Source organism: Eschscholzia californica, unplaced genomic scaffold, assembly GCF_041429995.1.
Source record: "Eschscholzia californica isolate CP2 unplaced genomic scaffold, dmEscCali1.0.p SCAF_5, whole genome shotgun sequence".
In the NCBI taxonomy this organism is placed as follows: Eukaryota; Viridiplantae; Streptophyta; class Magnoliopsida; order Ranunculales; family Papaveraceae; genus Eschscholzia; species Eschscholzia californica.
This window is the reverse complement of record NW_028238472.1, coordinates 4,485,724-4,509,265: the sequence shown is the minus strand read 5'-3', so window position 1 is coordinate 4,509,265 and position 23,542 is coordinate 4,485,724. Positions and strand designations below refer to the sequence as shown.

Sequence of the window (23,542 nt, the reverse complement as noted above, 5' to 3'; positions counted from 1 at the left end):
CGTCTAAACCCTAATCTCCAAATACTATAGCATTTAACCATTAAATGTGTGATTTATAAATCAAGTAATAGATGATAAGTAACTAGCAATAGAAAATTCGACTTCATAAGAATCAGGGTAAGATAGAACAGACAATGTCATCATGTTAATGCTCTGGACCTAACTAGTTGAACAACAAAACAGCCTCTTATCTATCTGATTCAGATGGTTAAGTGCTTATGCCGTATAAGTCTCTGTTCATGTTTACGCATTCCGACACTATACAAGCTCCTTCAGTCTAAAGCAGATATATGACAGAAATCTCGAGTACAGTTTCAGTGTCCATCCCGTAAGAAAATTTGGGATGGGTTTAAATCAATGTCAACTACAATCGCAGACCTAAATGTTCAGCTAAGAAAATAATGCAGAAAATATATAACAAACTATATATTAAACATACTTAAAGCCTCATCCTACCTCCCAAATGTTTTACTGTCTTACCTTGTAGAATGGGCACTGAAACTGAGAGTCTGAGACAATAGAAAACACCCACTAGGCATTTTTCCCGTGTAACATAAGCATGATACAACGTCAGTGTTGTGGAAAACCATATCAGGATTCACATTTCAATCAATTGCCGAACTTCGATAAATCAACCTCAATGGAATGTTTCTAACTGAGAGTCCGAGACAGTTGAAAACTGTTCACTGTCCATCCAGAATCCAGATGAACACTAGATGGGAATTGTTTAACCAAAAATTTTTAAATGAATTTGAATGTGATATTAACATAATTCATGAATTGCTTACTATGTATACAAGGCATCACGTACAAATACTAAAGAGCATTACATTATGTTATTGCATCTATAATTTATAAACCTGTTTATAAAAGCTTTCCCCCACATAAGTAACATCTATTTTAGCGTAATTAACAAAACGTTTCACAAAATAGAAGCTAGCACTATTTTTCCGTAATTCACAAAATGTTTCACAAAAGGTTAAACAAACATGAAAGTAAATAATGATTCAAAAATTCGACCTTTACTGAAAGCATTATTTGATGTTATTTATCTCTGACTTGATTCAAACCCCTCAATAAAGTGGCAGCAAGTGACATGACCACCTAGACATGATCAATGTATTCAGAGTGTAAAATAGACATCTTTTAGAAATTGAAAGAACTATCATATGAGGCAAACAGATATGTAGAATGAACCAAAAGCCAAAAGACTAAGTTAAAGTAAAGGGAAAATTTTATGGGTAAAGGTTGATTGTAGCCATTATAACTGAACCTGGTTTTCAGGCTTTGGCTCAGTAATCTGTTCTTACTTACTAGTTAGTCAATGTACAGATGAATCGGTCTTACCTAACCCTGAACTCTCGAGTTTGTAATTGCAATGGAACCTGTACAGATGAATCGGTCTTACCTTACCCTGAACTTTAAAGTTGGTAATTGCAATGAAACCTGTAAATCAGAGATTTTTTCTACTCTGAAACAGATAAACAAAACCTTCTCTTCAGATCTTTTAGAAACATAGAGAAAGAAATGTAAACATTAAGTTCATGAAATGATACAGAAAGTAATTATTAGTGAAGCGAACTGTTGAATCATAATGGTTAGGGTATTGCTATATGTACTAACATAATCTTATGAGTTTGATTCTCATGCATATATCGTAATAATCCTAAGAGCATATATAACATTTTTTATGAATACAAGTCATGCAAACGAAGTATAGCATAGAAACTATGAAGCACATTACTTGAATCTGGTGGATTGTTACAGAGAAGAAGTGCGCTGAGAATTGAGATAGGAACTTCAACCCTATACAGTGAACCGTGTGATTTAGAAATGTGTGTTTTGTGGTGTGCCAAATAATAGAATAAACGTTATATTTCCTATAAGAAAGAATGATTTTCACATCCAAATATTTTTTGGCGAACAAACAAACCCTCTAACGAAGTTGTTTTTTCAACTATTTTGGTTATAAGGATCCAGGGACGACGATGCCATATCTGCTGTCCAAAATCAGATAAACCATTCAAAGTAAGCCATTATGATTTCAGGCCATTCAAAATAGATTCAGGGCATTTCGTGAAACAAGCAGAAGTAATATGTCGGTCTTAAGAACCATTCAAAAAGAAAAATTGAAAAGATAGTTACAAACTAAGTCCAGAAGCCATACAAACCATCCAATACTAATGTTTCCCATGGGCCATGACTCCATCCATTCATCCATCAATTGAAAACTCGAGGTACTAGCACATCTCGCCCTTCGACTTGCTTGTCCTTAAACAACTACCCATTTTATCCTGAGAATCGACGTTTAACTTATACTTTTCCATCCAATCTTGTAAATGAGCTGTGCATTTCTCATCCTCAACAGCTAGATCAGCTAGTTCTGTGAATGTAAGATACAAGTCATCATATCGTTTTTGCTCAGGTGTTGTATTAGTGTTCACACCAATCTTCGTATGAGATCTTCTGACATCCTTCCTCCATCTCCTGAGGATGTATTTATCCGGTATGACCTTAACTTTATTTCTACACAATGCCATTAATGCATGTCGGCACAAAATCCCCTTAAATTCAAACAGAAAACAACTGCATTTAACTTCACACTCAATCGGATCAAATAACACCCTACAAACAACATCACCAAATTCCTTGCACTCTGAAATGTTGTATTCGAACACGGGACCAAGCTCCCTAACATCTACATAGTCACAAACCATCTTTCCAATAAGTTCCTTTTGAAATTCCCTAAATTTATAAAGTGTGTATATGTTCCTCATTTGCTTTTCTATTTCGAATGGACTCACACATTCCATGTCCAAATTATATGACCTAAAATCTTCTTTTGCCTCTTTTTCAACTTTATCCCTTAAAGCAACACAGTATTGTTCAACAAAACCCTTCAATGTCGTTCTTGAGTTGACATATCCATCCAAAAAAGCTTTGTTACCTTCACCACGTTGAGTACTAGACATTCCGGCCGAAAAGTATGTTTTCACAAAAGCTGGTGCCCATCGTTTTCTCTCTTTGTATAGATTATCCAACCAGTTATCCTCCTCTAAGCTATATTCATTTATCATATGTCCCCACTTATACTCAAACTCTTCCGGACTAAGCGTGTCATAAACAATACCTTGAAGAGTAGAACTTATCAAGTCGAATTGATTGTGCTTACGAAGTTTTTCAGTTACCTTTTTCATTACATTCCAAAGACACCATCGGTGTTTTGTATTAGGAAATACGACCTCAATAGCTTTTTGCATAGTTGTGTCTTGGTCCGTTATAATGCCAGTTGGATACCTATCATCCATACAAGAAAGCCATGTCCTAAACAACCAAATGAACGCCTCCATGTCTTCATTAAACAATAAACCACAACCAAAGAGAATAGACTGTCCATGATGGTTAATGCCAACAAATGGGACAAAAGGCAGATCGTAATTTTTTGTTAGGTAAGTGGTGTCAAATGTCACAACATCTCCAAATTCTTTGTAGGCCTCTCTACACCTTCTATCTGCCCAGAAAATATTACGTAAGCGACATTCATCGTCGAAATCCATGCTATAGACAAAACCATTGGTTTTGATTTGCATAGTCAAAAAGTATTGTTGAATCGCCGCTTTGTCTCCTTCGGAAAGACGTAGCACCCTCATTCCTCTACAACCTCTTTCTTCGGACGGGGTGTTCTCATGTCCACAAGTATCAAGTTGTCTGGCCACACGTGCATTAATCTTTCGATTACATCTATAATGACGGACTCTTCCAGGACTAAGGATATGATTGTGCTCAAGATTGACAATAGTAATTTCCCATTTCCCACTCCCGTTGAGCTTCGCACTAACTTTGGCATTGCAACCACTCTTACTACTAAGTTGTGGCAGAACAGGTTTGCTTTCTTTCGGCTTATTTTTGCCACCTCTTGCACAACATACTGAAACATATGTTAAAACTCCGTATCTTTTTTTCTGTGATTTCTTCCTAACTGGGTATCCCGTTCTTCTAGCATAAGCAAGACAATATTCATACAATTCGTCGACGGTACCAAACTCCAACCCAACTCTAGGTACTTGTAGGTTTGAGTCAACATCTTCTTGTTTGTCATCCTCAGCCATCGTCTCCAAAACATTGAGTTCCACATTACCTGATTGCATTTCTGTAAAAAAGAAAATACAATATATCAACCTAAAAAGTACCGTAAATACAAATTAGAAACACACATACCCTAAATATGCATTAATATAAAGGAGACTAAATATGAATCAGTATAAAAGTACCCTAATATATTTAACCATTACTGGATGAAATGGATCAAGTATCCCACACATTGTATCATTTCATTAGAATCAACGGTCGTGACCTCGTAATAACGTTCATATCATAACATGGTTCTGATGTGTCTAAATCATAACCGTACTTTATATCAGTAATAAGTAGTTAAAAGAACATGTAACACAAAACTATTTAGTATGCTTACCTCTCACCTCGTGAGATTCAAAACACACAATGCAGGCTTCTGAAGTTTTCGGTTAGAGAAAACAAAGGAAAATGGAGGGAACGGCTTTATTATGCTTTTGAAGTGCTTCTGTTTCCTGGAGAAACAATGGAAGAGGAATGGTTCGTTTTTTCTCTGCAGAAAAGGGAAATGAGATCAAACAAGTTATTCTCTTATTTTTATAACTAATTGGCACAGTTATGCGAATTATAAAATAAGGAGGACTGCGGAAAAGTTAGGGGGCAAATGAGGGTGCAAAAAAAAAAACTCATTATAAACCATGGAAATACAACATAGTAACAGTCGGCTAACGTGGTCGGACACATCTGCCAGCGAGTCGGGCAGACTATTATTTTGAAAGATAAACATAGCCCAAGTTGGTAATGGAAGTACAATTTCTACATTAAATTTCATTTCTCTGGTAATTGGTAGAGTAGTAGTAGTAGTAAAGGAAAATGCAGTTCCCAGTTCACATTAACTCGAGTTTGTTTTTTGTATTTTCAAAACAGAAAAAAATTTTGATTTTTTATTTAATCTGAATGATGAGAAAGAAGGGGGGAAACTTGATCACTATCTTGCAAAATTTTGTAAATTATGATTCTAATAAGAGAAACAGATTAAACAAGAAAAATGTTTATACTCTAAAACATGAACTAGTAATCCTTTCTCTAACCGAAACCCTAGTTATGTGGTCAGCAGAACTCCTGGAATACAGTCTGTGAACAACCAATTCGATGGTCTCTGATAAAATAACATCGAAACCCTAACTTCAAATACTAAATAACTAATTCATAACTCATAAACTGTATCCCTAACATGATAATTCCTAAATCATTGGGTTGAGAGAGAGAGAGGGAGTGAGTGTGTTTTTGAGAGAGAGAAGAGAGAGTAAGAGAGAAGAGAGAGTAAGTGAGAAAGAGAGATTAGAGAATCCTTACAGAGCGGTGTCGGATCAGTAACGAAAAACTGTTGCTGTTGACGGAGTGAAGAATTTCAGGTGAACCATATCGTCGTCGTCGTCAATCCAGAGTAGATGAGAGAGATGGGAAATCTAGGGTTTAAGGAATTGTAAATGTCGACGAAACTAAAATTTGAGTAATAGCAACGGGTGAGGTTGTGAATTCTCTCCTAATATCGCAACGGTCGTTTTTCAGCTCTTACCTTCTTCCACGTGTGGACAATCTACGCTATTTTTTTTGTTGAGAAATCGACTACAATCTCGTTATGAGACATTGATATATCATTAAGATGTGATAAGTACGATAACTGTCTAAGTTAAACCAACAAAAAGGTTTAAAGTTCGACAACAAAGAGCCTAAAACCCGACATCTATTTTATTTAGTGTCTAAATTACACGAGATAAATTTTGGTGATAAACTGTTTCCATCGAGACTCGATTCCAAGACGTCATGGACTTAAGAAGGATGTCCTACCACTAAACCAAAAAGTGGTGGACGAGACTAAGTTACATGGTTGATTTTTGTTTTCTTCAATCAACACCATTGTATGAGTACAATAGACAATCATATGTCGTTTAACTTTGATACGTCATAAAGATATAACATGTTCATTATTATCTTAAAGATGTAACATGTTCATTATTTTCGTAAAATTATTGTATATACAATCATAGACACCAATGGTCATACGAATCATCCTACAGATGGTATTGTTGAAAAACATATGAAGTGGATACAAAAGTAGACTTACTTCATGTCTAAATAGGAATCAACCGTCCATCCAGAGTGAAAAAGTTCATCAAAAGAGAGAGGAAGAAAGAGGTACAAAAAGAGATGACTCGAATATGAAAACCCGGATTTCAATTAGATCTCAAGTATAGTAGCCTCTTCTTACAAACATTACTCATTATTTATATTTTTAATAACACAAGTTTTATTATAATGGATTTCTACCTCTAATGAGAAATTGTAACTTGTGGGTTTCGAAATGAGTTCCAACTACTTCACCAAGAGGGGGACTATAAACTTTTTTTTTTGATGAGTAAGACTATATACTTAAATATGGGTAGTAGGATTTTCTGCAATTTTATTGCCGGCCTCTTTTTGTGGCCTAAGCGTCCAACTACTTCACCAAGAGATGGTGGACTATATACTTTAATATGGGTAGTAGAATTTTTGGCAATTTTTTTGCCGACCTGTGTTTGTGGCCTAAGCGCCCGATCGCCCCACACCCCTTTAACTATAGTAGCTACAATTGGACCATTTCATTTTATTAGTGCCCCTCGTTCCCTTGGATAACTATAGTCGCTACAATTGGACCATAGAGTTGATCTGCACACCGATTTCAAACGTATTTAGTAGTGGTGGTAGAGGTCAACACATCAGTTTTTCACTCAGAAATCGATCTCATCCTACCGTTTAGAAAGAGAAACAAGGCTTGTGATCTGTTCTTTTTTTTTTTGAAGAGAAGAAGGTTTATGATCTTAAAGTTTCAAAAATTATATGCTACTTATTTACATTCTTGAGGCTATTTGCTCCTAAGGTTGTGATATTCTTTGGGCGTCGTCAACCCAAAGTCATGAAACAGGGGTTCTTCGTTGGTTAGAACTGATTAACCCATGTTTTTATTGTCTGAATTCGACTAAGCTGACACGTCTGACTCGACTGAATCGTCTGACTCAAATTGATCCAAAATCATACCCAAACGAGTCAGATATCACAACTCGGAAAAAAACAAACATTCTGAAATCTGTCTCAGGTCAATTTAGATCAAGCTCTCAAGTGTCCATTTATCGGAGAGATATATAGAGAGAGCAAGAGATATGAGAGCACAGTCACGGGTACCAGGTTAACTACATGTCTACGTGGCTTCAATGGGTAACCACAAATTGCAGTTAGTTTTTCTTACCCAAATGCATTCATTTAGTGAAACCTTGAATCTATATTATGAGATTAAAACTGAAATAAAAGAACTAAATTTTCTACTCATGTTGTCAACGGAAAATACAAAAGAAACTCGAAAAAAAAAAAAGTGTTTTTTCATGTTCTCTTTGAATTTGCATGTACAAAAATGTTGTTATTGCTGCCTTACGCTGATCCCAGATGAATAAGCCGACTCACCTGAAGGTTTCTGCATTTCGTCCTGACTTTCCTCGGATTCCAACCAGCATGCATCGGGTTTCGAAATCTAACCTCATAAAAGAATTACTAGCATCAAAACTTGAACAAGCCAATCCAAGGACAAGATACTGGTAGTGTTTCTTTTTTTTTTTACTAAATCAGATCTGAATCTGACTCGAGATCTGAATTGAGTCAAGTTGGATTTCAGAATGCTTGTTTTTGTCGGACTCGTGATATCTGACTCATCTGAACAACTGATTTGGGCTGGTTTTAAGTCCATTAAGACGAGTCAGATTGAGTCAATAAGAAAAAAACAGCACCTTCAATGGAGTTTGTAAGCAAGCTTACCTTTGTATTGATGCTGCGGGTAGAGCAAGACTGTCCTGTTATTTCTTCAATAAGGAAATTCGAGGATAGAGTCGTCCGAGGTTCCTTGCTACTGAATTCCTCTCTGAGCTTCTTGACAGCTCGAATTTGATCTGCAAGTGAGATTTCTTTTCGTTGTTTTTCTCTTTCTATAATCTCTAAATCTAGTTTCTCAATAGCTGGTTGAGTGCAAGTTGTCAACGCCCCATGTGCAGCAACTTGACTATCTAAGAGCTTCTTTCTGCGAATCTATGAGCAACATAGAACGAACATCACTAAATTAAAACAATATCATAATCAAGCGTATATGCCATAATACCCTAGCATTCAGTAATAGTGACATGAGACAGTCATGTATGAGTTACCTATGTGGTGTTTTGTTCACCTATATTACAAATGGTCAAGGGCATTCTACTCTCGGTGATAGGACTCGTCGAAAAGCTAGACCCCGACACATTGCATGTTTATCCTATTTGAGACAATTGCTATTTAAAACCTACGAGTTGGTTACGTACAACAATCATGTGGGCGATCAATGTAACAAGTTATGCGAGATTTTATAGTTAACTTACCCTTGTTAAGTTTTCCTTGAGTTTTAAACCCTTTGAAATAGCCAATCGTTCTTTCTCTTCGGTTGACTTTCTCCGTGTTTTCCTCTTCACTTCGCCTCGAGCTTTTACTTTCTCTTCCTTCTCTTTTCTCCTTTGGGCAATCCTTGCAATCTTTTCTTCTTTTTCTTTTGCTATTCTAGCTTTCCTTAATTTTGCAATTTCTTTTGCCCTTATCTTGTCTTCAGCCAACTGAAGTCGTCGAGAAAGCATCTCTCCTTTGATCTTTTCATGACTATCCCAGTCTAGTTCTTGTTGGTCACACCCACCTCGCCTAGCTGCCTCAGCAATGCTTTCCATCCATTGCATGTAAAAGTTCTCCCTCAACCTTACCAATTTCAAGCGCTTTCTCCAAACCCTTTTCTGGGCAAAGCTTATTTTCGCCTTGTTCTCCTCACTGCAAGAAATGGGTTTAGTTAAAATTTAAATCTCGTTATTCATATTCAACTCTGACTCTCTGAGAACTACAGGATTAGAACATTTGAGGCATAGGTTCAGTGAGTAACACCTTATTTAGTAAGAACATGTGACGAGGAAGACTTTCAACAATTTGATCTCACTAAGATGGTGTTTGATTTTTCAATTTCGTATATGAAATGTGACTCGAGATATTAATTGACTCGAGTTTGATTTCAGAATGTTTGTTTACATCTTACTCATGCAAGTAACTCGTCTGAATGGCTGACTCAGGCTGATTTTGGGTTCATTTGAGTCTGACATAAAAGAAGTCCCAAATAAGAGCCCATTGTCTAAAACAAGCTAAAGTGACAAACTTGCATCTAACCAAAACAAGTCAGACTCAGGTGAGTGAGATGCAAACAGTTGGAAAAAAACAAGCACCACCTAACGCTTAAGTGAAGAAGAAAGTAGATAAATCATCCAGAAATTTATTTCGCTATTATAGAGGAAGGGCACCTATGAGCGCGGTGACATTCAGCCATCTTCTGTCTGACCTGAAAATGGAACAAATTCAGAAAAGGACATATTTCATAACATTAATCGAGCAAAGATCAAATATATGAGTGTACTTCTAAGAAGTTTTCTTATCTAAGGTTTTAAACAGATACCATGACATTGTACAAAATTTACGGATGCTCACATGACTTCACCTTGGGATCACTCAGAGCCTCTATAGTTCTCCTCCTGATCTTCTCACGGGTCTCTGCAAATGAAAGATGGTAAATAAATAGTTAAATATAAGAACAGACTTCGCGTCCAGTAAATAAATTCTAGATGATCTTTACCTGCACTGTGTTTCTTCCCTTTGTTCCATGGTGTTTTCCCTTTGTTCGCTACCCCTATTTTCCTCCGTCTTTCACTTTCTCTCTCGTCCTCGTAATCAAAGGGATCTAAAGATTCATAATCTGTGCCGAATTGAAATGCCTTGCAGGAACTCTTATCTCGAAGTACGACTTTACTTGCTTGCTGCCTTAGATGTTCCCCATCCTGAGATGGATCTCGGGCATCCGTGCTAAATTGCAATGTTCCGGTGGAGTGAACTCTCAAGATGGAACTAGGTATGGTATATGAATTACGTACGTCTTTCATAAAAGATAGACATGAATTGAATTGCATAGATGGTTGATCGACCGTATAAGTGAATATTGGCCTCAGAATGGTTTGGGGAACCATATTAAGAGGCAAATTTAAAACCGATAATCTCCTGAAAGAACATTGAATATATGTTAGTATTACCTAAGTATCCAACTTTATATAAGAAATAATGAACCACGAGGACATGCATATGAACTTACTTAGGAATCAATGCAATTAACGTGCTTTATTACAGTATATAAATAATAAATAGATATATATATGTTATGGACTTCACGTTTATTTACATGAGCATATTAGCAGTACTACATTTTCGTTCAGGGCCGGAATATTTATCAGAAAAAAAAGGAAAGAACTCTTTCATTTCAACTAATCTTTTTTTTTTTTTTTGGAAACTTTGAATAAATAACAAAAAGTTTACCAGGACTAGGTCCAAAGACTGCCCTCAAATACAAGACCTAAGCAACAGCTTGCATTCGCCTAGAACGAAATGTAACATGTCACGACTTATGCACTAAGGCCTCCCAGTTACATAAGAAATCTATGTACGTTTTCATTCTAGCTCACGTATGCATTCTACTTCAATGGTATACAATCCTTTAATGGAATCGGATATCTCTTCCTCAGACGATGGTCTTTCCTTGAAAATCCTGATGTCACCTTTCTTCCATATGCAACACATGATTGCAACCGAAGTATTCTTCCGAGTCTCGCATCCTGTCTCTGGAATATTGAGAACTTCTCACTATTCTAAGCATTCTATTACGTTTCGAGGAATTCCCCAAGACAAACCCAAAACCCTAAACCCGATTTAACTATTTGTGGGAGAGATGATAGTGCAAAAGTTTAGTAGGGATTTTTTGAACAATTTGACAGATAAAAAAAAAAGTTGTACTGAAGCTGGGTACACTTCCAAAGCAAAAGGGGCAGCAAGGTGCAGTTTACGGCACTGCAAACCCAAAGAAAAAAAAAACTTTATAGTGATCCTATTAAGGCTTCCTAGGACAATGTAGACTCCACATAGGAGACGTTTTAGCACACTAGTCTACTCTGCCCAAGAGTAGAAGTATCCGTGGATCTCTTCTATGAGAGAACCCAAGAACACCAGCCTCTAAAATTTTCACCGCAATTCAGCTTATATATAGTTTAGAGATTTCAATAACTTACATTTTGTAACACGCCAAATCCCAAATCTCAAGCATGCCGTATTGAAACCCAAGATTAGAAACCTTCTAACTGGAATAACGAGCATTGCCTATCGCTGCCACGCCTTTATAAGAAAGTGCGTAGTCCTCCCAGTTTATTGCTTACTATATCCTGAAAAAAAAAAATGGGCAACGGGTTAAAATTGACCAGAAAAAATCCCTATCAATTGAGTTACAATTAGAAAATAATTATGAAGCATCGGTCTACATGTAGTACGTGGACAAAAGAAAAGCATGCTAACATGTGTTCTTGAACCACCAAATTTGTTTCAACATTTACAGTTTCAATCAATAAACGAAGAACATCAGCAGGGGTGCTCCACAATCTACTCCTTGCACCCAAGTATAGCATTATCCGAAACTAGTACTTAAGGGTTCATGGTATTAAAGTTGGAGTTAGTAACAGTGTATAACTAGATAAGGATTAGATATGAGGTTCACCGAACTAGAAGAACGGTTCACCATTACATGGAGCTGAAACAACAAGTTCCAATGAATCCAATCAATCTATATATAGGTGAGATCCTGCTTCAGACCGTTTCCGGTTGAATAACCTTGAGTACAAATTTATCTGCATATGGTACAAAGGTAACGACCAAGATTAATTGCCTAAATGTGACAGTAAACACAATAAAACCAATAAAACCCAAAAAAAAAAAGACATTGTTATAGAAGTTGGTGTCCATCTAGAGAATTAGATCCATCATCCAAACCATATCAAAAACCCCATTAACTGGTATAATGTAGCGCTTGCGGAAGTCTAAAGACTAAAACTAAAACCATAAGATACATGGAGCAAATAGAACCCTTAAAGAAGATACTCAATTTCAATATAAAAACAAAGAAAAGCCACAACTGGCCTGTAATTACTTTTAAAAGAAAAAAAAAATTGTGTACACTATTAAGCACATTGTTAATGTGTTATCATCAAAAAACACAGAACCCATTCACTTAGAGAATTTGGGTATTTTTCGTGAAAGATTTTGCAGCGAAACTGGCAATTCTGAATTTACTAACACATCATCACAATTTGGATACCGAATTCTTAACCTATATTATGAAGAAAATCAAAACCCATGTCCTTTAAAAACAAGGAAAATGGCTAGAAATCTTACTAAACTTTCTATTACTAGGTGAGGTAAAATAAGAAGAAAAAAATGTCCCAAATAGCAAAACATAAGAAGTTTAATAAAAAAAAAACTCCCTTGACAAACTTCTGGAGATTTTTTAGTTCTGTTTTGTTGTTTAAATGCTAAAGTTTTCTCATTGTTTTTCCTTCTTTAAGAATAATGACAGTATGAGAAATTCATTACCACTGGATAAATATAAAATCCAAATTCAACCCACATCTAGAAATGAAATGAAATTGCAAGTATGAAGGAAAAAAAAAATCAATTAATGGTGGAAGAAAAGAATAAAGGGTTTCAAGCTAGTGAAAGAACTTACAAATATTGCATTCTGGTTGAATTGCTGTTAGTCAATCAAAAATCAAACACATGAAAGTGAAATTTCAGACGTTTATGGGTTACCAAGAACAAGAAATTTTGGAGTTTTGGGTGGTTTTCGTTTCAACAGTGGAGACCAACACCTATCTATATCATAATCTAGTCTTAAGTTTAGTTAGCTGTATCAGAGAATTCCATCATCGCCGCACCAGTGGTCTAGTGGTAGAATAGTACCCTGCCACGGTACAGACCCGGGTTCGATTCCCGGCTGGTGCATGTTGTTATTTTTGTTTTTTTTTTTAATTTTGACTACCATGGTCATTACAAAGGCATCGATACGATGTGACAAGCACAATAACTGTCGAATTACTATTGACTTAAAGCCCGGCGAATTAAATGACCTAAAGCCCACATAAACTACTTGTAAAATCTTTTTTTTTTTAAATTGTCAGCGTGCCTCGAACCCTTGACCTCTAGGGTGGAAGACTAGACCTCTTAACACTCCAACCAAGGGTTGTTGGCACTTGTAAAACCTTTTACTTAAAAATTGCCTCAAAAGTTAATGTAACATATTCCTTGACCACATGTTTTCATCAACAATTTTTTAACATCTATACGATTTAAAATCAAAATACAGATTATTTCGTCAATGTATTGAGTAAAACTCAAAGTCAACTCTAAAAATACGTTTCCCAAACAAAACATATTTTGGTTAAATGGAACACACAATTCTGAAATGAAGATCTTTACTTTGTTCTATTATTTTTTGATTGGTACAAATTGATTCCACCCGAAGAAGAATCAGAAACCCACCCATCACTATGTGTTAATGGTTTCCCTAATGGTTTCCCTGAGAAAAAAGAATCGAATACAACTTCTAATACGATTTTAATGCATTCCTTGTTCCCAACCTAGATCCTTGGGTGATAGCTTTCCTCTTATTTGTTTTTTGCTGCCGAATTGGAGAAGAGAGAGGTCAAAGTGTTAGAGTGTGAGACAGAAGATAGAGAGAGATCTAGAAAAAAAATATTTATTAATGGACATCGACAATGACAGTTTGTCGTCGATCCTTGCCAGTAAGAAGAGATATAGCTTCGGGGAAACAAAATAGATTGACTGTGGTGGTGAGGCTTTATTTTTTTTTAATCCATTCTTTGTTCCCACCCTAGATCCTTGGGTAATCGCTTTTTTCTTGTTTGATTTTTGTTGTTGAATTATAGAATTAAGAGGTCAAAGTTTTAGAGTGTGACAGAGAAGACAGAGGGAGATCTGGAAAAGAAAAAAAAAATAGTTAACAGACACCAACGATGACAGTTTGTTGTCGATCCTTGCGAATAAAGGGAGATATAACTTGGGGGAAATAAAATAGATCAACCGTGGCTTGTGTTTTATTTTTTAATGCATTCCTTGTTCCCCAACCTAAATCCTTGGTTAGTAGTTTTTCTCTTGTTTGATTTTTGTTGTCGAATTAGAGAACAAAGAGCTCAAAGTTTTAGAGTGTGAGAGAGAAACCTGGAAAAACAAAATACGTAACGGACATTGACGATGACAGTTATCGTCGATCATCAACAGTGGCCTTGTTTTAATTTTTATATTTTATTCAAAACCGCAAATTCTTTCACATTAGCTGTATAAGAAAAATCTAGACCGCACATAACTTTGCTAGTCTTAAAACTAGATATGGCAGTTGACCCATAGATAGAATAATCAGAGACGAAAGAAAGAAGGAAAAAATGGGTTCTATAAATTCGGGTCCCGCGGTTATTCATATGTCTTTCCCGCTCTTCTTCTCAATTCTTCCTTCGAATCAGATCCCTTTTAGGTTTTCTTCAACTTCTTTCAGATCATCACCACTTCGTTCCATTTCATTAATGGCCATGGAACCAACTCAAGAATCCTCCTCAACCCTAACAAAACATCATCCTCATCTTCAGGATCCTTCTTTGCTCGTTTTCTCAGGTTTTGATTTGTCTCAATCGTTTTTTTTCTGATAATTCTTTCATTTGTTATTTGAAATCATATAGATTGTAATTTGAATTCTAACTAACTATTATAATTTCTGCAATTAGAATTTTGTTGTGTTCGCAATCATAGATTGTGATTAGTTATTCTCCTTCTTTATACTATCAATTAGTGAAACTGAATCTCAAACTAGGGTTTTTCATACGAGATGTTAGGATATGTGGTTATTGGATGATATCTTCACTTAATTAGACTTGATAAGCAAAAATGATCGATCAGCCTTGACTACTTCTAGTGCTTAAGTTAGCAATGATCCTAGTGCTAATTTGGATCAACTTTCTCTGGACGCATTGTGCTTTCAGTGGCTTAGTGGTGGAGAAAATTATACACCATTTTATGTTTGCTATCAAAATTCTATTGAGTGTAGTTCCACACAACGTGAACAAGCTTTATGTTAGGTTCTTGTAGACAAGTTATCCCGTTTTTTGATATTAATGAAGTAGTGCACTGGAAATGTTGCTCGTTCTTTCACGAATCTGGCACCTGTTCCTGAATTTTTTTTCTTGCTCAAACTTCAGTTGCAAAATCTTTTGTTCCGGACTTTTAGTATAGTTTAACTCTTGTGTTTTCTCTACCTGTTTATTATACATTTGATTTACGCCAGTCCCAGTTGAAGTTTGTTCGTGGCTGATGTTGATGGTTACATGACATTGTTGAAAGCGTTTAATAAGTTTTCTCATGTTGTCAGGAGGAACTGCATTTAACGGGGTCGTTGAGGAGATGAAAAATTTAACAATTCGTGTTGCTCATGTTCTCCCAGTTTCTGATGATGGAGGAAGTACAGCCGAAATTGTTCGTGTACTTGGTAAGTTAAATTAGTTATTCCGACGTGTTGTTGGGAAAGTGGAAGGAAGAAAGAGAAAGGACCTGAGAGATTATAAATTCTTGTTGAGATAAAAAACAAAAGGATTTAACATACATATTATAGGTGGCCCAGCTGTTGGTGATATTAGATCAAGATGTTTGAGATTGTCAGAAGCGAGCACTTCTGAAGGTCTTGCTGTTCGGACACTGCTTGGCCACCGGTTATCCCTTGATGGAACACAAGCAAAATCAGAATGGTATTAACTAATTTAGCTTAAGTGCATGTAGTTTATTTTGCTTGGTCTGGTTGACTACTTTTTCGTAAATGTGCCACTGGGTGAACTAGTAGTATAAAAAATGTCAGGACCTCTAGGTGCTCTAATAAAGGATTGGTCAAACTATTGCAGTTCTACGACAACTCCACCATTTTGTATTTTTCACTAATTCTTGGGTACTTAGTCCTCGTTGTGGATGTTATTTGGAACATTCGTCGTTGTATGGTACCACCATAACATTTTTCTGTAGGCTTCCACGTTCATTATGCCATATGTTTATACCATAGATAAACTTACACTTAAGTTAATTCATCTCCATAAACTTAAAATCTTGACCATTCAAACTAGTTTACTAAAAAAAATCTTCTAGGTATGTAGTGAAGTAGTTAATTGTTACATATTTTTGCAAAAGATTGGGTAAATTAGGCTGGAAGTTCTGGAACTCCAAAATATGGGGTTCTTGGTCGCTGAAGTACCCCAAAAGCCAAAATACGACCCAAGAAATCTATTGTGCAGTAGGCAAGAAGGGACCAGTTTCCGGTAATATGACCCTAGCCATGCTAAATATCAACTACGTTCCTTTTATTTGGTTATATCTTACATCTTGAATTGTGGAAGATTGGAATTTCTTTACCAGAAGGATATCTGTTTACAACTGATCATAATTACCTAAAACAAGGAATAGTTTCTTTTGGAAGGAAATGTTGAATAGTTTAAACCTAAATAGGATTTTGATTCATTAGTTTCAACATGATGCACTTTCCCGTTATTGTAATTGCTTTACCTTATGTATGCTTCTTTATCTTTCCCGCTTACGGCATGTTTTCAACGTAGTTGTTCACAGTCTCACTCTTTTACCAGGAACTCCGAACTTTACCCATGATTGGTTTGTTCACACTCTTATTAAAGTTATTCAGGGGGAAGATGTATAAAGAAATATTCACTCATATATATTTCATTCAATTTATGCCGTGTTAACTTCTTTCCCTCTTAAATTTCATGCAAACCTGTGGAGTCAGGATACTTCACATGCGGAGTGCTATATTACATTTGTTGCACTTCAGCATGCAAAACTTGAACTCAATGTGGTTCTGTATTCTGATATGGACTTTGCTTTATAGGCTAAGGATTGGTGAATTCTGCAAAGAGGATTCACTATCTAGTAACATCTCTATTTGACTACTAAAAGAGAAACGAAAGAAATAATTCTTTAGGTCAGGCCATAAAATTAAATTTCTTCTGAAGGGTTCTTCTAGCAAAAGGCAAGTAAAATATAATATAAATGGTATCTCTATTGAAGTCAATGACTCTTACAAAAGAAGTCGAGTTTGCCCACTTTCTCCTCGTACTATTTACTAATATGTGGTTAGTGTATTGAAAGTACAAGTAGATCTTGTCAGTCATGTAGTATGCAAACAATTAAAAGCTATTAATTTAAGTACTGATTTCCTCTAGTGGTTTTAAAATTTATGTGAGTTACCTTCTTATTTTTAAGCTTTTTGTTATGATTTGCTAGGTCCTATGATGGTGGGTGCGTGGAGTTAAATTGATGAGTTGGATTTTGACAGGTATGATATTGTTGAAGGTGAGCACTCTTTGTGGGAAGGTGTATCAATACCATATCGTGAAACAATCAGAGCATTTCTGGTTTATTTCCAAAATCAGGTAATCTGAAAATACGACTCTTGATATTTCAGTTTTATTACCTTATTGGTGAATCTGATTTCCTTTATTCTTAGGTAGTGAACATGTTTTTCCTTGTTTTCTAATGGCGCGTGAACCAAAAATACCCCGATCAAATAGAGCGAGTAACTCCAGTTTGTTTTCATCTTATAGAACCTATATGTTTTTATTTTACTTGAATATATTATATGGATTGCATATTTTAAGGATATTTATGAATTAAGTGTTTATGGATTCCTAGCTTATCTTAAAATGCCACTTTGACTAACTACTCTGTTTTAAGTTCTTATAGTTAACATGTCTTCGTATCTGTTCTAATTTGATATTATGCCCTTATTTAGGTTCCAGTGGTATCTTTATGATAGTTAGTAGTTGTTACATTATGCAGATCCTCCGTCGAGCAAGTGACTCCAAACCATTTTCTTTCAGCAATGGAAGGTATTCTTTTATCCCAGGGTGGATAATACCGAGACAATCATTTTGTGTCGTATACCAAGGCTACAAGATAATTTAACCATTAGTCAGATAATTTCTTGTAACATCTTATTATGATTTTATTCAGGTTGGTATTTCTTCACAGTAATAGGTTCTTAAAATCATCTAGGGATTAGGAAATACAGATTCAGGAATGAGCTCATGTCCTTGTAATTTGAATTATAATAGGTTGTTTAGGTTCTTGTGATGTTGATGATTTCTAACGTTTGGGAGTGATAAAGTGGGTCTGTTTTGTGAGGCTTTGGGAATCAGTTGCTGTTGTTTTAAAATTACTTTCTTAACATCAGCTCTAGGTCCATCTGAATCAACTAAAACTTCACTGCCATGGTTTCCCATGTCTAATTTCAATATGAATCTAGTAGAGCTACATCATATCATTAGAATTGATATTTTTATGAACTCTTTTACCGCTTCATTATATCAGTTTTCTTCTCATTGACATTCAACTATTGTAAGCTTCTAGGTTCTTGGATGCGCAAATAATTTTGGTAAAAGAATTTTGACTATATACTTGATTTTCATGTCAGTTCACCTCGGGACTATCCGTTATGGAACTGACTAGTTTGGTTATGCTTCCAGCATTGGAAATTTTTTCTTTGCAGGTGCTCGAATATTCTTCCAGTCTTTAGATGCTGCAATATTTTTATTTTCACGTGTTTCAGATATTCCCCCACAGAGTCTTGTTCTCCCTGTGATATCCACAAACGACAGGCTAACATTGGGGTGTGAACTATGGGTATGGTCGTCCTTGTTAATTTTCGATCTGTATGAGAAAGGGGTATTAGTCACTGTGTGTTGTCCCTGAGACCCTGACCCTATTTGGTGTGAGGTTTCAATTGACAACATGAATTTTATTGAGTAATCGGAAAAACCTTTAGCAGGAACTATCCTTCTTTTGGAAGTCTTACTGGAATAAGCAATATATTCTTCTCACCTTAAGATAGTTCACATTAACTTGCAATCAGTTTAACATCGGTGCTGATATAGTCCTCTGATTATAACTCCGGACAATTATTTAAACCCAATTGTACTTGCACAGATGCACCCAAACAATTAATTCGTTTTGTAGTTTGTCTAATGCCATTAGGGAATTCTATGCGCTTCTTAAAATAAATGTGGTACACGCTTGGCAGTTATGTTGATCTTGCACTTATAGGCAATTGCTTTCAACTTTCTTTTCGTCATGTATAATTTATGTTCAGGATGGAACTACAATACGCGGTCAGAATGAAATATCTCATCCTACTCCAGGAATGCAACCTATAGATAAGGTACTCTTTGAATAAAGAATTTGCATTTCACTTGTTTTCTAGGTGGTAGTTTTTCTCAATTGTAATATTCATCTACCAAACTTAACTATTCCATCAACAAAGGGACCTCTTCGAAATATAATGACTGGCCACCGGAGAATAATTAACTGAAAGATTTATGGCACACATTTTGTATTTATATATTGTGATCAGTCCCTATTAAAATATCAGACTACAGAGTTTTAGAAACGATTAAAGATTTATCTTGTTGTACACTTAACAAATGTTGAAGCAAAAAACTCGAAGCCTCTACATCCTTATATGGGAGGGAGGTTCCATCTCTTGCGATTTCCTAGTTCTGTTTTGGTTGGCCATTACATACTAGTTTGGATTGATACACATTTTCAGTGATTTTCTTTCTATGTTGTTAGTCCATACAGAAATCTTATATCTTTCTATTGATCTTATTAGTTTCTTCTATGTTAGAGTGAGCATAGTTTTACACATTTAGACTTAGTCTGTCATGCAATGTCTGCCTTTTTTAGGATATTGCATTTTATTCCTTTTCCTAATTCGATCAAATTGTTCAAAACAGATTGTCAGACCTCTGACACAAGTTTTATATCGTTTGAGGAACACACCTCAACTTTTCATAGAAGTCTTATAGTTCAAATGATCTAGCTCTTTAAATTGAGATGTGGGTGTAAGTTTATCTTGATTCCCAAGGCATTTTAGTTCCACACTTGCTTATTTTGCTCTTGCATTCTTCTGAGTAGAAATTCTCCTCAGTTCCAGCATTGCCAGCAGGAATAAAGAGGATATTCTACATGTCAAGTGAAGGCAGAAACTTATATCATGAGGTGAAGACTTGTTATGTTTCTTTGTCTCAAATACTCTTCTGAAATTTGCTATTTTGTCGTATTTATGTGCATTTTATTCCCTCATTTGTATTAAGTTTGTGGACATCCGAGATCCGACTCAAAATCAATTGGTGTCAATGAGTCCAAAGGACCTGGATATTATATATTTTGTTACCATTTATGGGAGTATACTTTTGTCTATGTCGGACTATTCTCCGGGTACTCTTGGTTACGAAACTACCCTTTCTGGACATTAAACTCAAAACCAATTGGCAGGAATGAGCTTTTGATTCTAATAACTTGAAACTGCTGATTTTTTTTTTCTACTTCCGTTGAGTAGGTCTTCCCGACAGTTAACCCTACTGTCCTGGAGCAGTTAAGCAAAGTGGATTGCATTGTTTATGCTATGGGCTCCCTCTTTACTTCCGTTTGTCCTTCACTGGTAATGTGCAATGACCACCATGTATAATTGTAATTTTTTCTTTTAAGCATTTTGGAGCTACTGAAGAGCTTTTGCACCGTCTCCAAACCTGCTAGAGGACTACTGTCACAGTTACATCCTTGTGAAATTAATTCTGCAAGAAACCTTATCTTTGAACAGTTCCTCTACTTAGCGAACAACGGAACGATGCCACTCTGAAAAAATTGTTTCTAAAGTACCTCTTTTCATGAACTTATTATATTAGATGAGACATCTTCGAGTGTGGCTACCTTGATGTGTTTTACTAAAAAAGGAAAACTAGGGAAGATTAACCCAACCGTTTTGGACTACTAGATGCTGGCCTAACACAGAGTGGTCTCTTCAATATATATTTTTGTTTTATTCCTGAAGGAGAGAACATTGTTGCTCCTAGGATGTTTAACTTTTGGAGGGAGAAAACAGAAATTGTGGTATCTCATCGCTGTTTGTGTTGGAAATTTCTAGGTGTTGCTTGGTATTGGGGAGATAATTTCGTCAAGGTGCTGCCCTAAGGTTTCTATTCTTCTTTGCCGTTGTGGTATTCTTTTCCATTGACATGGTGATAATTCGTCGTGTTATCTGTGTAATGTTATGTTTGTTGGTAACTGAAGTCAGCATAGATTTCTGTATGTAAGCTCACATGTGTAGGGAATTACCCAATGATGTCAAAGCAATTAAACCTGGGTAGAAGATGTTCGAGCTTTCCTTTAATTGACAAATTTGTTTGTTTACATGAATTTTCTAAATGTAGGTGCTTCTGTTGAATGGTTCGCATGATCGAGAAACTAGTGGGTTGTCTGCCTCTGGCTTTGTTACTGCAATAACAAATGCTCTAAATCGAACTTATGGAGATCGTAATAATTGTTTGCAGAATCAGGCAAGTGACAATGTTACTTCTTGGAGACCTTGGTATCTTAATCTGATTCTTACTTGTTTGAACCATCTCGGATTGAATCTAAATCGTTTGAATACCTTCACATCTTCATCGAGTTGGACTTCTCAAATGAGTTTAAAGCTGATTAATTGAGCCGAGTTTGAGATGAAGCTTTGAGCCTCTGACTTGATATACAATTCCGATGAGTTTATAAGTTATTTTAACTTTCTAAGATTGAGTTCATGCAAATAGAATATTAGATTCAGATACTAAAAATAACAGCGCCACCTTAGAGGCTTGAGTTTTTCCCATACTCATTCTCCACATATTTCTTTTTCCTAGCAATCTGGTTTGTCTTGTCGTTCAAAAGTGTCTAGCATTTGAGAAACTTTTTTGACACGTAAAACTTTGGAATATTGGTAGTTTCATTACATTTTTAGGTACCTATGTTGAACTTCGGAACATATTTCGTGGAACAAGTAGACAACAACCCCATAACAGTATCTATCGCTGTAGCTCTCCGAAATGAAATAAAACATAGAAAAGTGATTATGGGTGCGCATATTTTTTTTTCTACATATCTTGGTACAGTTGTCGCTTTGTTGTGTTATTTCCTTCTGACATTGATGTTTTCAAGGCTTGTGCCCTCAAGAAACAAATTCACGTGCAGATATTTTATATGATAAATCTTCCACTGATGAACTAGATTTTATCAATTCCATGTTCATTTTATCATATGAAAACATGGGAAGGATGTCAACCTAAGGATGTGTCTCTCTTGTGCAGCCAAATCAGTACATCAATGCTTTGTTGGTACCAAAGGGTGGTCAGATTCCTGTAGATATTGAATGTTTGGCTGCCCAAAAAATCTTTCACGTGGTATTGTATACTTTTCTTCATAGTATTGTCCTACATAATAACAGTATCCCACATCACAACGAGATATCGGCTACAAGCCTACAAGGACGTAAAGAATCCCAGTATAGGGATGTCCATACACATGTTATGATAGTTATTATGTTCTTTATCTTTACTACATTTTTATTTTTGGTCTCGTATTAATCGTATTATACAATAATGCCATTAATCTAGACTATTTTACCACGATTTTGAGCAACTATACGTAAGATGTACATAAAAATCTCATGTTCAAGTAGTTGAAGTGACTGCAAGTAATTGCCAAGATGTTAGAGTATGCCCCATGAAAAATGGGCATATAACCTCTTCTTCAATCACTTAGGTCTCTCAGTGCTTTGTTATCTGAAATAGATGCTTAAGTGTAGTCTTTTCTTTACAATGACAACTTGGGTAATCCTATTTGTGCAGGTAACTGTTGACTCCATACATGACCCCAAAGTGGGAATAGTTTTCAACCCTAAGTCTCTAATTCAAGCTCTTGGAGATTTGATTACTGACGATTAATTGCTGTCAATGTTATCAATTGTAGAAGCAACCAATATTTGTCTAGTTTCTCAGATCCCATTTCGGGTTCAATTCTTTTCGAGGTATCTTCAAATCTATCTCACTCCATTTTTCTGATCACTAGAAAAAGTATCCTATTCACATTCATCGAACTCGTAAATATATTTCGACATTAGTAACCATATTGTCTAATGGCACGATATTGTACCTACGAACCTCTTTGTTTCTCTCAATTACTACTAATCACATGAATACAATCTTCTTTTTGGAAGGAAAATACCTACGAACCTCTTTGTTTCTCTCAATTACTACTAATCACATGAATACAATCTTCTTTTTGATTCACTGTGTAGATGTCATAAAGTTCGAAGTTGTCTGACTGCAGCGATATGGATTTCAATATCGACAAGTGTGGCTACCCATTCTTGAGTCTCAGATCTGTGCAAGTGACCAACATTTGTCACTACGTGAGCCTAACTGTATTTTTGCTTCAATATGTAAATCACAAAAAACCGACAACAGTTTCATACTTCAATATATTTCACTAACAATTCTCTGTATGAAATTCTTCGATGAGTAGAGTGATAGTGAACCTTACATGAAAGTTATACAAATTTCAGTTCTAAAAATATGGTTACTCCACTTTATTT

At 35.7% G+C, this 23,542-nt stretch overlaps 3 protein-coding genes and 1 non-coding gene across 13 annotated transcripts; 2 read left to right on the top strand and 2 right to left on the bottom strand.

Annotated features, from left to right (window-relative positions):
* Positions 1-758: 758 nt before the first annotated feature.
* On the bottom strand, positions 759-5,829 carry LOC147536453 (protein FAR-RED IMPAIRED RESPONSE 1-like). 5 transcript variants are annotated; one of them, XR_015225453.1, is made up of 5 exons: positions 5,428-5,700; positions 4,472-4,624; positions 2,172-4,150; positions 1,348-1,471; positions 759-1,104 (listed from the first exon to the last, which is right to left on the bottom strand). XR_015225453.1 is itself a non-coding variant. In XM_086641300.1 (3 exons), the coding sequence occupies exon 3, from the start codon at positions 4,146-4,148 to the stop codon at positions 2,241-2,243; it is 1,908 nt and encodes a 635-aa protein (XP_086497426.1). In that variant the 5' UTR covers positions 4,149-4,150; positions 4,472-4,624; positions 5,428-5,829; the 3' UTR covers positions 2,040-2,240. The 5 variants fall into 5 exon arrangements, 2 of the variants coding, with proteins under 2 accessions (XP_086497426.1, XP_086497427.1); XR_015225454.1 differs by having other exon boundaries at positions 1,409-1,471; XR_015225455.1 differs by having other exon boundaries at positions 4,479-4,624; positions 5,428-5,654.
* A 1,541-nt stretch (positions 5,830-7,370) lies between these two features.
* LOC147536452 (uncharacterized) lies at positions 7,371-13,000 on the bottom strand. 2 transcript variants are annotated; one of them, XM_086641298.1, is made up of 9 exons: positions 12,749-12,896; positions 11,744-11,873; positions 11,265-11,414; positions 9,788-10,206; positions 9,653-9,705; positions 9,459-9,496; positions 8,508-8,940; positions 7,918-8,184; positions 7,371-7,636 (listed from the first exon to the last, which is right to left on the bottom strand). In XM_086641298.1, the coding sequence occupies exons 3-9, from the start codon at positions 11,297-11,299 to the stop codon at positions 7,526-7,528; spliced, it is 1,356 nt and encodes a 451-aa protein (XP_086497424.1). In that variant the 5' UTR covers positions 11,300-11,414; positions 11,744-11,873; positions 12,749-12,896; the 3' UTR covers positions 7,371-7,525. The 2 variants fall into 2 exon arrangements, with proteins under 2 accessions (XP_086497424.1, XP_086497423.1); XM_086641297.1 differs by lacking the exon at positions 11,744-11,873 and having other exon boundaries at positions 12,749-13,000.
* TRNAG-GCC (transfer RNA glycine (anticodon GCC)) lies at positions 12,953-13,023 on the top strand. Its single transcript has one exon. It is a non-coding gene; the product is annotated as a tRNA-Gly (tRNA).
* A 1,322-nt stretch (positions 13,024-14,345) lies between these two features.
* Positions 14,346-23,521, top strand: MEE18 (maternal effect embryo arrest 18). Of its 5 annotated transcripts, none has more exons than XM_086641293.1 (14): positions 14,346-14,706; positions 15,458-15,574; positions 15,698-15,830; positions 17,417-17,513; positions 17,920-17,969; positions 18,606-18,762; positions 19,229-19,297; positions 20,053-20,136; positions 20,477-20,578; positions 21,062-21,109; positions 21,348-21,473; positions 22,257-22,349; positions 22,797-22,975; positions 23,303-23,521. In XM_086641293.1, the coding sequence occupies exons 1-13, from the start codon at positions 14,481-14,483 to the stop codon at positions 22,890-22,892; spliced, it is 1,398 nt and encodes a 465-aa protein (XP_086497419.1). In that variant the 5' UTR covers positions 14,346-14,480; the 3' UTR covers positions 22,893-22,975; positions 23,303-23,521. The 5 variants fall into 5 exon arrangements, with proteins under 5 accessions (XP_086497419.1, XP_086497418.1, XP_086497416.1 ...); XM_086641292.1 differs by having other exon boundaries at positions 23,246-23,521; XM_086641294.1 differs by having other exon boundaries at positions 14,429-14,706; positions 15,707-15,830.
* The last annotated feature ends 21 nt before the right edge of the window (positions 23,522-23,542 follow it).